General features: G+C 49.0%; 1 protein-coding gene across 1 annotated transcript; it reads left to right on the forward strand.

The window, feature by feature from the left end:
* The first annotated feature begins 2,827 nt into the window (after positions 1-2,827).
* A4GNT (alpha-1,4-N-acetylglucosaminyltransferase) lies at positions 2,828-6,060 on the forward strand. The gene is made up of 3 exons (XM_030954698.1): positions 2,828-3,016; positions 3,705-4,154; positions 5,449-6,060. Exons 1-3 carry the CDS (start codon positions 2,900-2,902, stop codon positions 6,058-6,060), a joined length of 1,179 nt encoding a protein of 392 aa, XP_030810558.1. The 5' UTR covers positions 2,828-2,899.
* The last annotated feature ends 12,648 nt before the right edge of the window (positions 6,061-18,708 follow it).

An 18,708-nucleotide genomic window follows, 5' to 3' on the forward strand; every position in this document is an offset into this window, starting at 1 on the left:
GAACTGCAGTTTGTGGTGCAGCTCGCGCTTCGGAGAGCCGAAAACTGAAATGAGAAAACTGAAATGGGCTCGAGGGCTGTGCAAAATGTGAGCTGCAGGCGCTGGGATTTAAAAAAAAATAAGTTATTTATTTATTTATTAAATATCCTTTTTAGCATATGAGGAGTTTTAGCCCTTGTTCAAGCTGAGCCCGAGTCCCTGCAGGGCTGGTGGTGCCCCGCGGGCTGTCCTGGGCTCATCCCTTTGCACACCACAGGGACTCCAGGGTGTGATGTGCAGGGCCAAGACCCAGCAGCATCACTGCCCCTCATCGGTGGCAAAATCCCACTGCATTCCCAGAGCCTGTGTCTCACAGGCCAGCTTGGGTAGTTATCACAGACATCTGTAGTAATCTCCCTTGTAGTCTCCCAGCCGTCCTCATGCTGCACTTGAAACACGGAAATTGCCCCAAGAAAAGAAATCTCTTTACAAGATGGGCCATCAAGGCAGCAGCCGCATCCCGGAATCATCCCACTCAGCAGGGTAATCTATTCAATGGCCGGGATTTATTTTTAACATTCAGCTCCGCAGTCCTTTTAACTCGAGCAGGGAAGGGAACATTTTGATAACAGCAGCCTCCAGGTCAAATGTGATGAGAATTCATAACTCGCCACACAGGGGTTTTGGAAAACCAACCAAGCAAAACAATTTCCCGGAATGAGCCGATGAAGATGCGTGTTACTCTTCACAATGTCATGCACAGAGCACGGAGGTATTGGAGTAGCTCCTCATTCTCTGCCCACAATTTGCAAATGAAATGCCTCCCAGGCTGTTTTAAATCTGAAGGACTATTGCGAGCACGGCTTTGCTGGGCCGCTCATAAAGACCTGAGACATCGGATCTGGCAGCCATCAAAGGAGAAATATGAATCCAGTAATGGGAATGTCCTCATGGTCCCAACTCTAATCAAAGCAAAGCCAGGGGTTTCTGCTTCAGGAGAGTGGCATCAAGATTTAAAAAGGAACAGAGGGGCTCCAGTCCCTGGTTGGCACTGGAGGAGCAGCAGGGATGATTTACAGGGGCATGGAGTGGCAGGACAGGGGGAATGGCTGTAACTGCCAGACGTTAGATGGGATATTGGGAAGGAATTCCTTCCTGTGAGGATTATGAGGCCCTGGCACAGGGTGCCCAGAGAAGCTGTGGTGGCACCTGGATCCCTGGAACTGTCCAAGGCCAGCTTGGATGGGACTTAGAGCAACCTGGGCTAGTGGGAGGTGTCCCTGTCTGAAGGGTACAGGAGCACCACTGGGTGTCCCCCAGGACTGGGATAACCCAGGTTAGATTGGAAGGATCCCCCTGAGCTTTCCTGGCCCTGGAGTCCTAGGGGTGTGAACTCCAGTGGCGGGGGGTTGGAACAAAATGAGCTCATCCTGCACTTGAAACACGGAACCAACCCAAACCACTCTGGGCTGGGAAAAAAACCAACAACCAGAATCCTGAAAATCTCTGGGCTGGGAAAAAAACAACAACCAGAAGCCTAAAAATCTGTCCAAGCCAAGATTGTAACAGAGCTTCCAGGGAGCAACATTTTCTTTCTGTTTTATTTTCAAAAGACCAGAGTAAATTGACTGCACCTGTCTGAGAACGAGGCACAGATGGGAAAGGTGGGAGGAAATATGGAGATTGAGGACTGTAGTTTATTTTAATGTCAGTGCTGGTGTCTCCTGAGCCCTGTGGGGCTGGGCTGGGCTGGGCTGGGCACGTGTGTTCCACCTGAGCCCCACGGGGCTGCCTTATCTGCAGGCTCGGGAACGTGGCCCTTCCAAACCGCGGATATTTGCTCTCCATTCCCTTCTTCCGCTCAAATTCCATATCTGCAGGAAGGCCCCAGGGGCTGCCACTCACAGCAGAGTGCAGGGACAACGAGAGAAACTGGGAATGGGATTGGAAAAATTAACACAGAATATGGAATCCCAGAAAGGTTTGGGTTGGAGCGGAGTTTAAAGCTCATCCAGTGCCACCACTGCCATGGGCAGGGACAGCTTCCACTATCCAAGATTTTTCCAACCTGGCCTTGAGCACTCCCAGGGATCCAGGGGCAGCCACATCTTCCCTGGGCAACCTGTGCCAGAGCCTCACCACCCTCACACCCAAGAATTTCTTCCCAAACTCCTGTGCTGTCCTGGGAACCCAGGATGTGATGAGAAACCCTGTGCAGCTGGAATGGAAAACAACAAAATCTGTTATTCAGCATGGGAAGCAGCACTGATGGGAACAGTCACTGCTTTAATATTTAATTTGATGAGATCCAGCTCTGAGAAATGGATCAGGAGCTGCCACAGCTCCAAGCACAAGCTCAGCACTGGCAGGGAATTTCCATGGGGTTTGCTCTGCTCCAGACTTATCTGTATTCTAGAAGGGTGACATGGAATGAGGCTCATTAATTATCCCAGCACACAGAGCTGTGTTTCCTGCCATTCCCTTCAATCAATCAAGCTCTGGGCACTTTCAGGGCCTCTTGGACATTGGGCTGTCATTCCAGGTATGTCCCCTTGGCCGGACCCTGGCTCCTGGTCCCTGCAGGGCCACTCAGGTGCAACCAGGTGTCATTTCAGGAGGGGATTTCCCTGTGTCACCAGACAGTGCAGTGCAGATCCCATTCCATGCTGCCTCTTAGCAGCAGGAACTCCCCATGGCTCTATGGCTTCGTGTGCTGCTGGGACTGGGAGGGGGAGCTGTGCCAGGCGCAAGGTGTGTCTCACCAAACATGGCCCGTCTTTGTCCTTCTGGGTCTCACCAAACATGGCCCTTCTTTGTCCTTTTAGGTGGATCCCACCCCTTTGCTGGGACTGAGGCTGAGCCAGCAGCAGAGCTGGTTTTCCCCTGTGCACCATCCTGGTACCTCCAGAAATCCCTTTGCATGCTCCAGAAGGTTTGGGTGTCCTCACCAGGGAGCTGGGCTTTGCAGGAGTCCAACAGTCACTGCCAGGGCAAGAAAAGGTGCTGGAAATGTAGATTTGTCAGGACTATAATCCAGGTAGGTCATAATTCCTTCCTTGTATGAAACCATCAATTTTCTATCCTCATCTGCTTCTCTCTGGTCCATCACAAGACTCCATCCCTGCAGGACACAAATCCCTCATATCACTCACAGTTGAAGTGTTAGCAGAAGGGATGGATTGGGAAAAAGCCTTTGGCATGCTGAAGTTTTAGCTTTGGGTGACAGACCCCAAACTGAAATCACAGCCTTCCCCTGTGACACTCACAGCCTCCTTGGGCACCTAATTCCACGGGCACATTTGGCTCCACAGATTCCCTGGGACAAGCACGTGTTGGAATGACACTGCAGTGCTTGGGAACAATTTCCCACACCAGTCTGCCCCAGAGATGCTCTTGGGGCTCCTTGCCTTGCCGTGGTGACCCTCCCCACCCACTCTCCCTGGGTCCTTCCCTCTCTGCCAAGCCCATGCCTGTGCCATGGGACACAGGTGCCCATCCCTTCTCCAAGACCTCTCCTGGTTCCCCCTGCCTGGCTGGGGCCAAGGAGGTGGGACCCCAAATCTTCATCCTGGTGGGAGGAGGCCTCTCTACCCATAGACGGATTGTCACCAGGCCTGTCACCAAACTGCCTTCACCTTTCACTGTCCAAAGCCATGTGCTTCCATGTCCCAGTCCTGCTGAGCAATAACTGGCTCCTCCTTTTGCTGTTCCTTGTCTCTCCTTAGCACCCATGTCGGAGGTATGCCCCCAGACGCTCCAGGAAAGAAAGAATGTTGAGGAAAATCCAGATATGCCTCTGTTTCTGCTTTGTCTCGGGCATTTTGTACGAGATCTCCCTCTTGTCCAGCTGTGTCTTCTCCTACCTGCCCATGGCCCAGCAGTACCTGACGCCTGAGCAGGTGCTGAACCTTGGCAAAAGCATCATTTTCCTGGAGACGACGGAGCGGCTGGAGCCGCCCCCGCTGGTGTCGTGCTCCGTGGAATCCGCTGCCCGCATCTACCAGGACAGGCCCATCATCCTCTTCATGAGGGGACTCAACAACGAGACAGCCCTGGACATGAACACCAGCTATGCAGCCTTCTCCCTCTTGTCTTCCATGAAAAATGTCTTCCTTTTCCCTCTCCAGATGGAAACTGTCTTCCAGGAGACCCCCCTGCTCCAGTGGTACAACCAGGTGAGTGTTAAAACAAGTGGAAAATGGGAAAAGAGTTATAACTAGGGGTGGGGAAAGGCTATAAAAGGAAGGAGGAATGCAGGACTGTGTGAAATTAGTGACTTTCATTGTTTTGGTTGGGAACAGATTCATTTTGGCCACGTTCTGCTGTGTATTCATCTCTCTGTTTATGGCATACGTGATCAGCCTTATCTGGAGTATCGGATTTTTTGGCAAAGGAAACATCGGTAAAAATAGATTGCAGACGTGTTTTGAGAAAACAGCCTTAATAATCTTCCCCAACAGAAGCTGGTTGAACAAAATGTGCTGCCTGAGCACTTGATAGAGCTGCCTCACTCTGACGGAGCTCGCAGGAGATAAGAGATAGGGGAGAGATTTCAGGTTCTATAGCAGCAACATGCAAAGCCAAGGTGGGATCTGGTGAGCTCCACCCTGGAAAAAGTTCCTCGGGCAAACTTCCCACAAGTAGCTTTGGTCAAACTGCTTGGGCAGGGCAGGCAGATTTCCTCCAAAGTCTTTCTTATCCTGAGAAAAAATTACTCCAAATGCCAACAAATGCGGATGAAAAGCCTCCAGGCTGGTTCAAAGAGCTGGGAGGGATCTGGGAGTGTGCTAAGTGGGTTGTGTCCCTCTGAAATAGCAGGGAATGACTCACGGTGGCATTGGGTTAACACTGTAGGTGCCATCAAACCACCTGGGAAATGTTCCTGCATTGCTAATGCTAACAAAGCACTGCTCTGCTGTCACAGACATATTTTATGAAAAATCCTTTCCTTAGGATTTTTTCTCCTGAGAAGCTAAGAGGCCTCAGGAACAAAATGTATACAATGATTATCTGCTGCTGTGGAATGCAACAGGTGGATCTGTGATTGGTCTCATGTGGTTGTTTCTAATTAATTGCCAATCACAGCCATCGGCTCGGACAGAGAGTCTGAGCCACAAGCCTTTGTTATCATTCTTTCTTTTTCTATTCTTAGCTAGCCTTCTGATGAAATCCTTTCTTCTATTCCTTTAGTATAGTTTTAATGTAATATATATCATAAAATAATAAATCAAGCCTTCTGAAACATGGAGTCAGATCCTCATCTCTTCCCTCATCCTAAGACCCCTGTGAACACAGTCACACTCTGCTCTTTATCTTATCACAGTAAATCCAATGGCAGCCAGAGCTGTCAGTGCCATTTGCAGCCATGAGGGTTTGCAGTGAGGGTTTGTGGTGCCAATTGCAGCCCTGTGGATGGACTGGATCCGTTCCCTGCCTGAGGCATCACATCTCACCTTTCCCCCTCTGCAGGTGGTCCCGGAGCAGGAGAAGAACTGGGTGCACGTCAGCTCAGATGCCAGCAGACTGGCGCTCATCTGGAAGTACGGGGGCATCTACATGGACACGGATGTCATCTCCATCCGGCCCATTCCCCAGCGGAGCTTCCTGGCTGCGCAGAAGTCGCGCTTCTCCAGCAACGGCATCTTCGGCTTCCCCGCCCGCCACAAGTTCATCTGGGACTGCATGGAGAACTTCGTCCTCAAGTACAACGGCAACATCTGGGGCAACCAGGGCCCCTTCTTGATGACCAGGATGCTCAAAACGCTCTGCAACCTGACGGATTTCCAAGGCACCGAGGACCACAGCTGCCAGAACATCTCCTTCCTCAACCCGCAGCGTTTTTACCCCATCCCGTACCCAGCCTGGAGCCGGTACTACCAGGTGTGGGATAAAAGCCCCAATTTCAACCACTCCTATGCACTGCACCTCTGGAACTTCATGAACCGCAACCGCAAGGTGGTGGTGGCCGGCAGCAACACCCTGGCTGAGAACCTCTACAAAACCTACTGCCCCAGCACCTACGAGGACCTGATCCAGAATGCCAAGCACAGGGATCTCCCAGAGCCTGAGGAGGTTGAGTGACACGGAGCAAGGACGGGTGATCCTTCCAGCCAAACACAATCCCCACTCGGTCGGTATCCGGCTTTGTAGGAGAAAGAAGGAACTTTCCGTGACCACCGTTCCTATTCCCTTGGGATGCTGAGAATGGTGGTGGGTATCCGTCAGACATAGCCTCCAAGGACTCCTTTGCCTCAGTTCTGTTTCCTGATAGGTGCTCATGTGCCAAACCTTCCCAAATCTGACAGACTTTGCTCACAAGCTTCTCCAAGGAAAAAGTTCCTAAAGAGAGGGCTGGCCTCCTAGTAGAAATGTTGTCTCTATTCCTCTTGGAACTAGCGGCAGCTTCCCAAGTCAGAAAAGTTGGAAGCATAACAGACTTTGGACTGGAGCCTCCGGGGCAAAAGAGGAGAAACCCAAACCAGCGTCTTTTCCTGGTGTTTTCCTCACATGGACTTTACACCCTACGTTTTTGAGAGGGACTTCAGTATGAGTGAAAATAAAAGAGTTCATAAACCACCACTCCTCTGAGCTCACTTCTCCCTGAAAAATGAGTCACATTTTCCAAAGGTTTGTGCTCCCACATTTTACTTTGTGTTTTGCCAGGAAGTGGCTGCTCTGCCCCATCCTCCCAGATCAATCCTGACTGTAGAAAGTGTGCCTGGAAAGGAGATGCTGAGACACCAAGGAAGGATAGGGATGGTCCTCCAGGTTTCCAAATACCTCTTAAGTAAATGGATTCCAAAGGACATGAATGGTCACCCATGTCCAGCTGTGCAAAAATCTCACTGAATCCCAAAAGGGCTCCCAGTGAGCAATCGCCTTCCAGATACTCTCTTTCCCAGGAGAATGCCGATCCACCCAATTCCCTGAAGAGAAGCCCAGCTTTCAGATCTCTGCTGAGTCTCTCTGAACAGATGGTTTTAACTCGGGAGCAGAAAGGTGGGGATCTGTCCCCGTCATGCAATGTTTGCTGTGTGCACATTGCTATCTCCTGCAAACACAGCAGCTGCTGAGCCGGCTGCAGCTCAGAATTTGGGGTTCAGCAGGACAAGGGAGCCCTCTGCACACAGGGTTTGTGTGCTCCTGTGTTTGGGCAAGGGGCTCCTCCTTGCCCTGTGTTCCCCCAAAGTCACTCCAGTGTAAGGCCAGGTGGCGCCAAGCCGAGTGCTGGCGATTGTTGGAGCAGAAGCTTGACATGAAGGAATATTTTTCCCGTGTCCTCACCCCTCCTGTGCCCTCCAGAGCATGCCTGTGGATAGAGATGGATGCACATCCAGGCAGCTCTGGGAGCATCTGCTTTGTGGATGTCTGCTCTCAGCTCAGGACACCTCCCACTGTCCCAGGTGGCTCCAAGCCCTGTCCAACCTGGCCGTGGGCACTTCCAGGGATCCAGGGGCGGCCACAGCTGCTCTGGGCACCCTGTGCCAGGGCCTCAGCGCCCTCACAGGGAACAATTCCTTCCCAATATCCCATCTAAATCTACTCTCTGAGCATGGATGAGACTGTGCCCGTGGCCACAAGAAACCCACAAGGCTGGACAGGGCTTGGAGCACCCTGGGACAGGGGGAGATGGAACAGGACAGGCTTTAAGGTCCTCTTCAACCCAAACCAGTCTGGGATTCCATTATTAGATTATTGAGGGAAATAACACCAGAAATGACTGAAGTTGTGTCCTATCATGGCCAGTGAGAAAACCAAAAGTTGTCAGCAGCAGACTCTGTACCTGGTGGCACATCTTCTGCCCTTTGGAAGACATCCCAATGATGAAAAAAAAGTCCAGAGAGCTTTCCTGGCTGGTGAGGGGAAGAGGTGGCTGCAAACCCATTTTGCCTCATTCTCATCTTCTTCATTCCATTTTTGCCTCAGGTCCCATCCTGGGCAGCAGCCCTAGGCCACCAACACCCAGGAAAAGAACACAAGTGAAATAATAGTAATGGGGAAGAAAAAAAAAAAAAAAGAGGCCTTGGCTCATTAAGAGCATTTAAGCAGATGTTTAACTCTAAGCAGCCTTAAAATATTTGCTGAGTTTAGACTAAGCCTAATTTCAAGCCCCATTTCAAGCCCATCCAGGGATGTTTTACTCTATTTGGCACTCATTAAACACAAAGTATCACATGAATATCATCAGCATGAGTCGGCCACCGGGGTGTCATCCATCAGAGCAACGCTTTGAATTCCAGTTGAGAGCATCTTTTCCTTGTCACCAGGTCTGAGTGACACGTGGGGTGTGACAGGATGGCACCTGATGGCCAGGGGATTGTTTTTGGGAAGGAAAGGCCCTGAGCTGGCCCCTCTCAGGTATGGCCAGCTGAAGGGACACAGCTCTTGGGGAATCTCCATTCCCAATTTGCTCTTTTTTGCTCTGGTTTTGAATGCATTTCATAATAATATTCTGCAGAGAGAGGAAAAATTGCCAAAAAATTACCAAAAAATGATCTGTGATGCCCAGTCTGTTTCTGTACAGATCCAACTGCTCTCAGCAGACAAAGCTGAAGGTAATGATGGCATTTTGAAGCGAATCAATTTGGATGTAGATACATTTTTCATAACTTCCATCCCTTCAGAGCACAGTCTCTTCTCTGTGTCCCTCTCTAACAGCCATGGAGTCCCTGCAGGGATCTGGCTGTGCTTCCCCTCATGTGAGCCATGGACTGGACACTTCCAGTCCTCCCACTGCCAGCACAGCTCAAAAACCAAAACTGTCCCTTGGCATTGCAGCCAGATCCCAGGGGAATGAGATTTCCACGAGATTTCCAGCAAGTTTCACAGCAAAGGGATGGCCTTGCCTCCTTCAAACTATGCCAGTGGTTATCTGCATACAAACAGGGCCTGCTGTGGATCCTTCACTGCAGTCCAGGGGAAGGAAAAGGGGGATTTCTGCTCCTTAATGCAATCAGAAAATAAAACCAGTCCCAAACCAGGTCTGGCTGTCAGCAAATACCCAAGGGAGGCATTGTGACCCCTTTGACATCCTCCAGCCAGTGGCCTTGAGGTCAGATGTATTTTCTGAGACCTCCATTGTTGGAAGGAAGGAATGATGAATCTGACTTCATATTCTCAGAAGGCTAATTTATTATTTTATGATCTATATTATATTAAAGAATACTAAGCTAAACTATACTAAAGAATAGAGAAAGGATACAGAAAAAAGGCTAAAAGATAATAATGAAAAACTCGTGACTCTCTCCTCAGAGTCTGACGCAGCTTGGCCATGACTGGCCAATAAGTAAAAACAATTCACATGTTGGATAAACAATCTCCAACCACATTCCAAAACAACAAAACACAGAGAAGCAAATGAGATAATACTGTTTTCCTTTTTCTCTGAGGCTTCTCAGCTTCCCAGGAGGAGAATCCTGGGCAAGGGATTTTTCAGAAACTATGGAGGTGACAGTCAGAGGTTGTTCTCCAAGGGCTGGTGCCATCCCCAAAGGGACAGTGGTGTCCATGCTTTCCATATAGGAAAAGCAAGTGTTCACCAGGACTTGGGGCTCCTGCTCTGCCTCTCCAGCAGCCTTTCCTGGGCTAAATTACCCAGGGCTGCTTCCCCCTGAGGGTGTGTGGGCAAGGCAGCCCCTGGCATGGGGATTTCAAGGGGACATTCACCGTCCAAGCCCTCTCCATGGCAAGAGCATCGAGCAGCTGTTCCTGCGAGCATCCCCGAGCTGCCGGCAATGCAACACCACCACCTAGCACCGAGCAGAGCCCTTGCAGGGACACGGGCAGCCCGGGATGCTCCATCTGCCCCTGCTCCACAGCAGGGCAGCGCTTCTGCTCCAAAAGCACAAAGAAAAAATCAGTGACTCAGTGATTTTCCCCGTGAATGTTTCCTGGAGATGTTTTTAAGGAGCATCCCTGTGGTGGTGTTCGCAGGGGTCCCAGGACAAGGGAAGAGATGAGAATCTTGACGCCATGTTTCAGAAGGCTGATTTATTATTTTATGATATATATTGTATTAAAAGAAAATAATATATTAAAACTATACTAAAAGGATAGAAGAAAGGATTTCCTCAGAAGGCCTTGAAAGGAAATGAAAGGAATGGAATGATAATAAAATCTCGTGACTCTCAGAGAGTCCGAGCCAGCTGGACTGTGATTGGCCATTAATTAGGAACAACCACATGAGACCAATCACAGATGCACCTGTTGCATTCCACAGCAGCAGATAATCATTGTTTACATTTCATTTCTGAGGCCTCTCAGCTTCTCAGGAGAAAATATCCTAGCAAAAGGATTTTTCATAAAGTGTGTCCGTGACACATTCCTGGGTTTGTTTGACTGCATGGCACACCCCCCTTTCCCTGGAATGTTATTTGGGAATGCTGAGGGGGTGTGGGAGGCAGCAGAGGTGCCCAAAGCCAGACCCACACCCCCCCTTCACTTCTCATATTTTACATCCCCAGGACATTCCTGGTCACAAAACCCCCTTGAGCTGTAAATACTTCCCAAGAGTAAATGCTGCACATATCCCAAAGCCTGAAAATTCCCAAAAAGGACTCTTCAGCAGTCCTTCCCTAAAGCAAACATGGGCTGTATCTTGGGAAATGATGGGTGTCAGGGATTTTCCCTGGGATTTGGACAGGCCTTGGAGCTCGAAGGATGCTCTGAGAGATGGGTGGTGCTGCTGAGGGGCTGTGCCTTGTCCTGGGGGATGACAGTGCCAGGCTCATCTGCCTCAGGTTGTGAAGAGAACTTCCACTTGGACCTGCAAGAGACTCCAGGCTCTGGTGAGGCATCAGCAGCAGCCCAAGGAGCACAAACTCCCTGCTCTCCTCCACCTGAGGTGATGCCTTGTGAAGGCTGACCTAGAACAGAGGCTGGACAGAGCTAAAGAATAAAGCAGGGATTTATTGAAAGGATCTCCTCAATGGATCCACCTTGGGCAGCACAAGAGCCCAGCCAGGTGAACCCAAGAAGAACCAAAATGGCCACAAAAGCCCCACAATTCACAGGGTCTCTCACTTTAATAAATTCTGCTCCATTTGCATCTTGCAGTTCATTGTCCCATTCCAGCTTTAGCCCCTGCAGTCCCACCCTGATTGTTTTTCTCTCTCCAGCCCACGGTGTTTGTGCTCTTGGGGCTGAGATTTGGATCATTTGTCCTTGGTCCCCAGCTGGAGCAGGAATTGTTTTGTCTCCCTGCTCTGTGCACAGAGCTCACCATCCCCTAATATGAAGCTCAGACCCACACACTAAAGCAGCACAGAACCTGAAAACTGGTGTAATCACAGTGGTGACAGTGTCAGAATTAAATTGCTTCTTGCACAGGAAAAAAAATTACAAAGATTTTACCCAAGGAAGGCCTGGCACAAACAATGGGAAGATTTATTTTTCCTTATTGCAATAAAAATGAAATTCCAGGCCTTCATCTGGCAAATTCAAAATAAAAATGAGCATATGGGTACAATTTTCAAGCCATGGAAGTCAAGGAATGGTCTCTGTGTGGTGTCCTGATGCAACCAGGGTGTTTGCCCCTCTTGGCTTTGATTTTTGGAATTGCTTTTTAGGATCTCTCCAGCAAATCTGCCTCTCCAAATCTGTCAGCAGTGACCTGGAGCCCTTCCCTGTGGATCAGTGATGCCGGGGAGGGGACACGTGGCGGGGACAGGGAAGTGCCAGCGCTCTGCCAGCAGCCACTGGATGGTGCCACAGGACCAGGAACGAGCAGCCGCCGCTCTGCATCCCCCCAGGGCTGCTCTGGGCTCTCCTTTTGGGAAGATCCCAGTGCTGGGGCTCTCCCGAGGGTTGGGACCTGCCTGGTCAGCCGCCGAGCAGGATAAATGACATTTCCCAGGTGTGATTTCTCCTCTCCCTTCATCACACAATAACAATGAGCAATACCAGGGGCTGATAGTGCCAGGAGCTCTGGAGCCTCAGCAGCTCTCCCTGGACATCCTTAGGGCACAGGTATGACCCAATTCCCATGGGATGTGGCATCCCACAGGCTGGGGGCAGATCTCCACACTGCACACACTCGTGTGTGGATTCTTGATTCTTTAGCAGCTTTCCTTCTCCTCATTTTCCTCTTTCCCCTCATTCCTCACTCTCCTCTCTGCCCAAGCTGCAGAAGGTGATGGGAAAAGCCTCATTTTCTGCTGCAGGAGGAAGCTGGCCTGAATTCACCTGGACAGAGAACCCAGCCCCAGCTGCTGTGTGTCCCTCCTTTCCTTCTGGAATCAGTGGGAAAATCCAACCCCAAGGATGACTCTTTGCACTGTGGACATGACAATGTCAGCTTGACCCCTTCCAGAGCTCATCTGTGTAAATTAAGTTCATTTTCCTAATTCTGTCTGTATTCTGGACATTTCTAGCAGTGCATTTCTGAACTTGGTCTCTGCAAAGTATAAAATTTGGGAAGACCTAACAGGAAAACTGGCACTCAATTCCTCTTCTCTTTTCCAACCCACTGGAAAAGAGTGGGTTGGAAAACTTCTGGTTCAGACTCTTACCCTTCCTTATTTCCCACATTTCCAGGTGGCTTTTAACAGTAGGAAGCAGGACACACCAAAGTGGGGCTGAGAAGAACAAGGGGAACAAACTTAATTCCTCTGGGGAAAACAAAAACAAAAACAAAAACAAAAACAAAAAAAACCTTTTCTGGACAACTGTTCACAAATAAGCAGAAAAACCCTTTTTACCTGTAAAAAGTTCCAGGCGGCAGTGAGAATTCGTTCCATGGAGGGACTGACAGGAAACTCTGGCTGGGCACTGGTGCTGGCACCATCCAAAACTAATGGCAGAACAAATTCCTGCCCCAAAGAGCAAACAGGGGAAGGAAAAGGGCAGAAATCAGGAGCTGCTCTGCCTCGTCGACGTGGCAAAGCTGGTGCCAAGGCAGGTGCCTGCTCATTCAGCTGCCAGCAAGTGCAAAAATCACATTTCTGTTGGATTTCCCAGCAGTTTCCCTGCCTGAGGTGCTTTTGGTGAGCTTCAAACACCACGTCCAAATGGTGGTGGAAAAGTGGGGGGAAACTTCTCCTAAGTTTGGGAAAGTCCAGAAATAGCTGAGGGCCTTGTGCCAAGAGGAAGGTGGCATGTCACTGTTGTACTTTCTGGAAAAATCCTTTTGCTCAGGATTTTTCTCCTGGAAAGCAGAGAAGCCTCAGAGAAAAGGGAAAACAATATTTATCTATTTGCTTGTCCTGTGTTTTGCTGCTCTGGAATGTGTTTGGACATTGTTTACCAACAGGTGATTGTTTCATTGGTTTCATATGAATTGTTTTAACTTAATGACCAATCAGGGCCAAGCTGTGTTGGGACTCTGGAAGGAGTCACGAGTTTTCATTATTATCTTTTTAGCATTCTGTAAGCATACTTTCTGTATTCTTTAGTATAGTTTAGTGTAGTATTCCTTTATATAATATAGTATCATAAAATAATAAATTAATCTTCTAAGAACATGGAGTCAAATTCATCATTCCTTCCTTCATCAGGGCACCCCACAAATACAATAATGGCACTCATCCTCTGACCAGTGAGGGAGCTGAGATGTGGAAAAAGAGCCAAAAAGAGCTTTTGTTCCACACTGGGCATCTTGAGCCAACGTGTTCCATGGGAAGTTGGGATCAAATCCATGCTGCTGCTGTGGCCTGCCAGCCCAGGTGCTGCAGGCTGCTGGGTCAGGCTCAGCCCATAGGCTGGGAAACATGTCCCTGTCCTTGCTGCTCAGCCCCCAGAGGCTTTGCCTCAAAGTCTGAAAATCCCAGGGTGGTTTGGGTTGGAAGGGACCTTAAAGCCCATCCTGTTCCACCACCAGGAACATCTTCCTCTAAACTTGCTCCAAGCCCTCTTCAACCTGGCTTAAAACAGCTCCCAAAGTTTTGTTAAGTGATGGATGATGCAATCCTTGCATCCTGGTGGGATTTGGAGGAGCAGGGCCTGTTCCCACACCCCTGGTTTTCCCTGGGCATGGTTTTCCCTCAGTCCTCACCCCTCTGCCCTGCCCTGGGTGGGTGACTCCATCCCTTCCAAGCTGCTCCCCTAAATTCCCACAGGTTTTTATTTTCCTCCTCCTAATTTTGTAAGTGTTTGGCTCAGCACAGCACAGAGGGGTTGCCATGGTCTCCACCAAATGCTGCCACCTCATTTCTCCTGCCAGAAGTTACTCCTTTGGCTTTATCCTCTCTGGAGTCTCTGGGAACAGTAAAACAAGCCCAGAGCCAGCAAGATAAAGATCTAGCCAATTAAATGAAGGAGAAATCACACAAATCAGTGTGGGTTTGTAGGTTTTGTTTTTCCCATTGACTTTTTCTTCATGGGCTCCTGTTACTGGCAATACTTTTATAAATCATCAATATACCAGGGAATATCAGTAAATATTCAACCCACAGCACTAACAAGCTCTGAATGCAGCACAGCTCTCCCAATGCTGAAAAAAAAAATAGTAAAGGAAAATAAAAATCCTATCAAAATTATTCAGCTGGAATATCTCTCCCAGGGAGCTATTCTCCCATAATATTTGGGGCAAGCACAGTGTCATAAATCTTTGTGCCATTAATCCATAGACTCATTCATCTCTGTTCAACTCTATAAAAGCAATAACCTTGTCACTATAGGGAGGACGATTGGGCTTTTAATTGCATATAGATTTCAGGAGAGTTCTTATCTCCTAGTCCAATTTGTAGCTCCAGTCTGTCCTTTGGTCAAGCTCCATGCAAATCTAGAGTGCTCTCACACGCTCCAGAAGTTGCAGGGGCTTGGAAAGAACCAGTTCAGAGCTGTCAGATAACGCACCCAGCCTTTGCAGGCTCAGCTTTATTAGACAAGCCTAGATTTAATTAGTTTGTCTGAACAGGAAATGCATTTTTCAGAGGATGATCAAAATTTATGGAAACAAAACCCCAACAACTGTTCATGAGTTCCCTGACTCGTCTCCCTTGGTTTTACAAGTGCTACCAAATCCATCCCTTGCAGTTTATGGTCAATAAAGGCAAAATAGAAGGTGGGAAAGGGTTCTCTTCCCTCCCTCACCAGGAACAGCAGCTGGAAACACTGGATTTACTCACAGGGCCACGTGCTCTGCAGGCTCTGGGACCCGTTTTTTTCCAAGCTTTACTCAGCCAAGCAACTGCAGAGGCCCAAACCTCCCTGCTGCTGTGCAATTGGTCAAAGCAGCAAGCCCAGCTCAGCCCAGTAAATATGGAACTCCTCCCAGCCCACAGCCAGGCAGGAGGGATTTGGTCCAGCCCTGTGTGCTCCACACGTGCTGCTCCTCCCAGCAGCTCCAGCCCCACTGATGGATCTCAGAGCCCAAACTCACAGCCCTGAGGGTGAAGGGTTCCCTGCAATGCATGGCATGGCGGGCAGAGGTTGTGTTTGGGGTGGGGGGCCCCAGGATGGTCCCCAGGCAGCACCTGGGCAAGTGTCCCCCTTCCCTTTGCGCTGGGGGCTGTGGATGTGGCTCAGGGGTTTGTGTCCTTCACGTAACAGCACTGGGACACAATGAGCTGTCACCAAGACATTGAGTCATCTTCAGGGTGACCTTCTGGATCTCTAAGTCCAAAAAATTATTAGGGTATCACAATTATGTTTATTTAGCCTTCTGGACTGCAGAAGAAAGCTTGGAAAAGGGAACTTTGGCCTCAGTAAAGACACAGAGATTTCCCAAGGAGATAATTTTGCTTTCAGAGCTCAGAGGAGACATAACTCAGCTGAAAAGGGGATACTTGGGTCCATGTCCAAGACAAGGAATCATAGAATCATGGAAATGTTTGAGTGGGAAAGGACCTTAAGGTTTATTCAGTTCCACCCCTGCATGGGCAGGGACAGCTTCCACTATCCCAGGTTGCTCCAAGCCCCCCCAGCCTGGCCTTGGACACTTCCAGGGATCCAGGGGCAGCCCCAGCTGCTCTGGGCACTCTGTGCCAGGGCCTCACCACCCCCACAGCCAAGAATTTCTTCTGTATATCCAACCTAAATCTCCCCTCTTTCAGTTTGAAGTCATTCCCCCTTGTCCTGGCACTCCAGTCCATGGCAAATATTCTCTCACCATGTCTCCTGTTGGCTCCTTCAGGCACTGGGAGGCCACAGTGAGGTCACCCCTGGTCTCTTCTCCAGGCTGAACAACCCCAGCTGTGCCAGCCTTCCCTCCCAGCAGAGCTGCTCCATCCCTCTGCTCACCCTGGTGCCAAACCTGGACTCTCTCCAGCAGCTCCACATCCAAACCCCGAGTTCTCCCAGCAGCAGGAGCTGCAGTTCCGTGGCTGTGGATGCGGATTCTCCCGGTGCTGTCATTCCCAGCAATGCTGTTCACCACCCTCCGTGGTGCTGAGAACAAGATAAGGTCCCTTAGGGCCACAAACACAGGAGCAGCTGTAACACCAGGTGTAGTTATGCCACTACCAGGCTCATAAATAAATGATTCTCTGCTCCGGAATGGGATTTTATTCCAGCGGAGTTCACTGCATTAAAATATTTCATCCCGCAAGTTTTCGGCCAAGGCAAGGAAATGAAAACTGATGCTGGAAGATTAGGAGCCCAGCGAGGGCAGGAATTCCTGGATACAGCTCTCTCTCAGCTCCCCATAAGGCTCCTGGCCCTAATCTTGTCATCTACACGCCTGCACACATCAAAGTGTGACCGAGAGATAGCCGGCTCGGGGACTTTGTCACATCATTTGTGTAGCAGAAAAATAAAATGTAACTTTCAAAGCTGTTTCCTTGGGAATTTTTTTTAGTTCTAACTCAGCCGTAAACCTGCATTTTGAATTTTTCTGGGTGTTTTCCTGCTTTTCACATTCCACTGTGTACCTTTCCCTCAGCACCACTTATGTGTTTCCTATCTAAATTAAACATTCCTGGGCTTTTCAGCCCCTTTCCAGTGGAGCCTGAGAACATACCCACAATTTTTCTGCCCTCCTAAGAACAATGGAGCGTTCAGAAGTGTTTAATCTCTACCCTGAAACTTGCTGCACTCTACTCCTCAGCAGGCTCAGGGTCCCACCAAGGATCTCTGACTCCATCACATCACTGATTTGGGGTCCCCCAATAATTATTAATCTGATTGTCTGAAATTTTCTCTCATTGTGTGACTTTTATAAGGAAATAAAACACCCAAAGCTTTTAATTTTTCCCTCCACCACCCATTTGTGTCCATACTCCTCCCAAAAACATGTAGAACGCAAGCTGGGGAGCTTTGGATGAGCAAAAAGGTTGGAGCTGATGTTTTTGACGAGAACGACTGAAACTGTGATTCTGGTCTTTAAGATTTTATCTTTTTTTAATATTCACGTAAAAAAAAAAAGAAAACAACAACCAACAAAACAATTAAGCAAAAAAAAATCCAGCAGGCAAAAAAAAAGGCACAAAATCTAAGTTTATACTGAGAGATACAAACCATGGAAAAGAGTAGCAATGTTTTTAAACAGAACAGGATCTATGTCTGCAAAAGAAATTCTTCTCCTTTAAAAACAAGTCCTTAAAACAAGTTCTTTGCTGGAACAAAAGAGAGAGTCAGTACTGACATCCCACAGGGGTTTATCCCCAGTGGCCAAAATCCAGCCTGAGCTGCTGGTGGCTGGAAGCTCTTCCCACCCCTCTGCGTGGTGGTTGTTCCCTCCAACCACCTGCCAGGTGTTCCTCCTCCTCCTGGTGACCTTCCCCAGGACCTCCTGGACCCGTGCTGGGGATTTGGCTCCGTGTGGTGGTGGAGAGGTGATGGTTGTGGAAAGCTGGTGGTTGTGGAAACTGAGGTTTATGGAGCACTGTTGGACATGGGGAGGAGGGGGATGCAGTTTGTGCTCACTGGGAACACAGCCTGCCCCCTCTAATCCTCAGAGCCACCAGAGATGCCAGCTCAGCTGGTGGCAACTTGACCTTCCAAAGGTCCAGCTCTGCAGAAATGTTCAGCTGTAGATTCTGATCCCTCCAAGATACCAAACACACAGGGAACACCAGCATTTCACCAAAATAATTTTGCCTGAACTGAATTCCTTCAGAGAACTTGTAATTCTGAGGAGTGGTGTTCAAGCCCACTCCAGATGCCATTAAATGGTTATTTTGGAGGCTCTGGAACCATTTTTTCTCTCTAATTTATCCCTTTTCTCTATTCATAGGTATTGTCTAGAGCTTTTTAGGATGTGCTCTGGAACTAGGTGGGAAGACCTGCTAAGAGCTCACAGCTCTCTCTTCCCACAAAAGTTCTGACATGTCTTCCTCTTCCCCCTTCAAATAAACTCCCTCTCTAATGGATTGGCTGGAGGAGGCAACGTTCCACTGCAGAGTTAATCTTCCCATCACTGGGGGGAGAATTACCACAGGGAAGTCCTGATGTCGGTGTGGAGTTACACATCTAATGCTCCCTGGGAGTCCTGCTCCAAAGGTAACTCTAATTAATTCTAAATGAGAAATTCTCCTGGCTCCATTAAAGATGGCATCTGTGGGAACACCGGTGGCACAGAGGTTGGGAGCTATTAGTGCAGGAATAACAATGGATTATGCACATTCCCTGGAGAGATCCAAAGAAATAAATACACTTTGCTATCACAGGCTCCAGCAAACGTCTGAGTAACAGAAATCAGATTAAATATCAGAGCAGATCAGCATTAGAGTACAGCCAGCAAAGCAAAGGTGGGACTAGGTAGAGAAGCCACCAGGGAGCAAAATGCCCTGACCACAGGCTCTGTTTGCTTTGGGCATAGCCTGGGGGACACAACAGAATTTACTTCAAATA

The sequence above is a fragment of the Camarhynchus parvulus genome, chromosome 9 (assembly GCF_901933205.1).
Source record: "Camarhynchus parvulus chromosome 9, STF_HiC, whole genome shotgun sequence".
In the NCBI taxonomy this organism is placed as follows: Eukaryota; Metazoa; Chordata; class Aves; order Passeriformes; family Thraupidae; genus Camarhynchus; species Camarhynchus parvulus.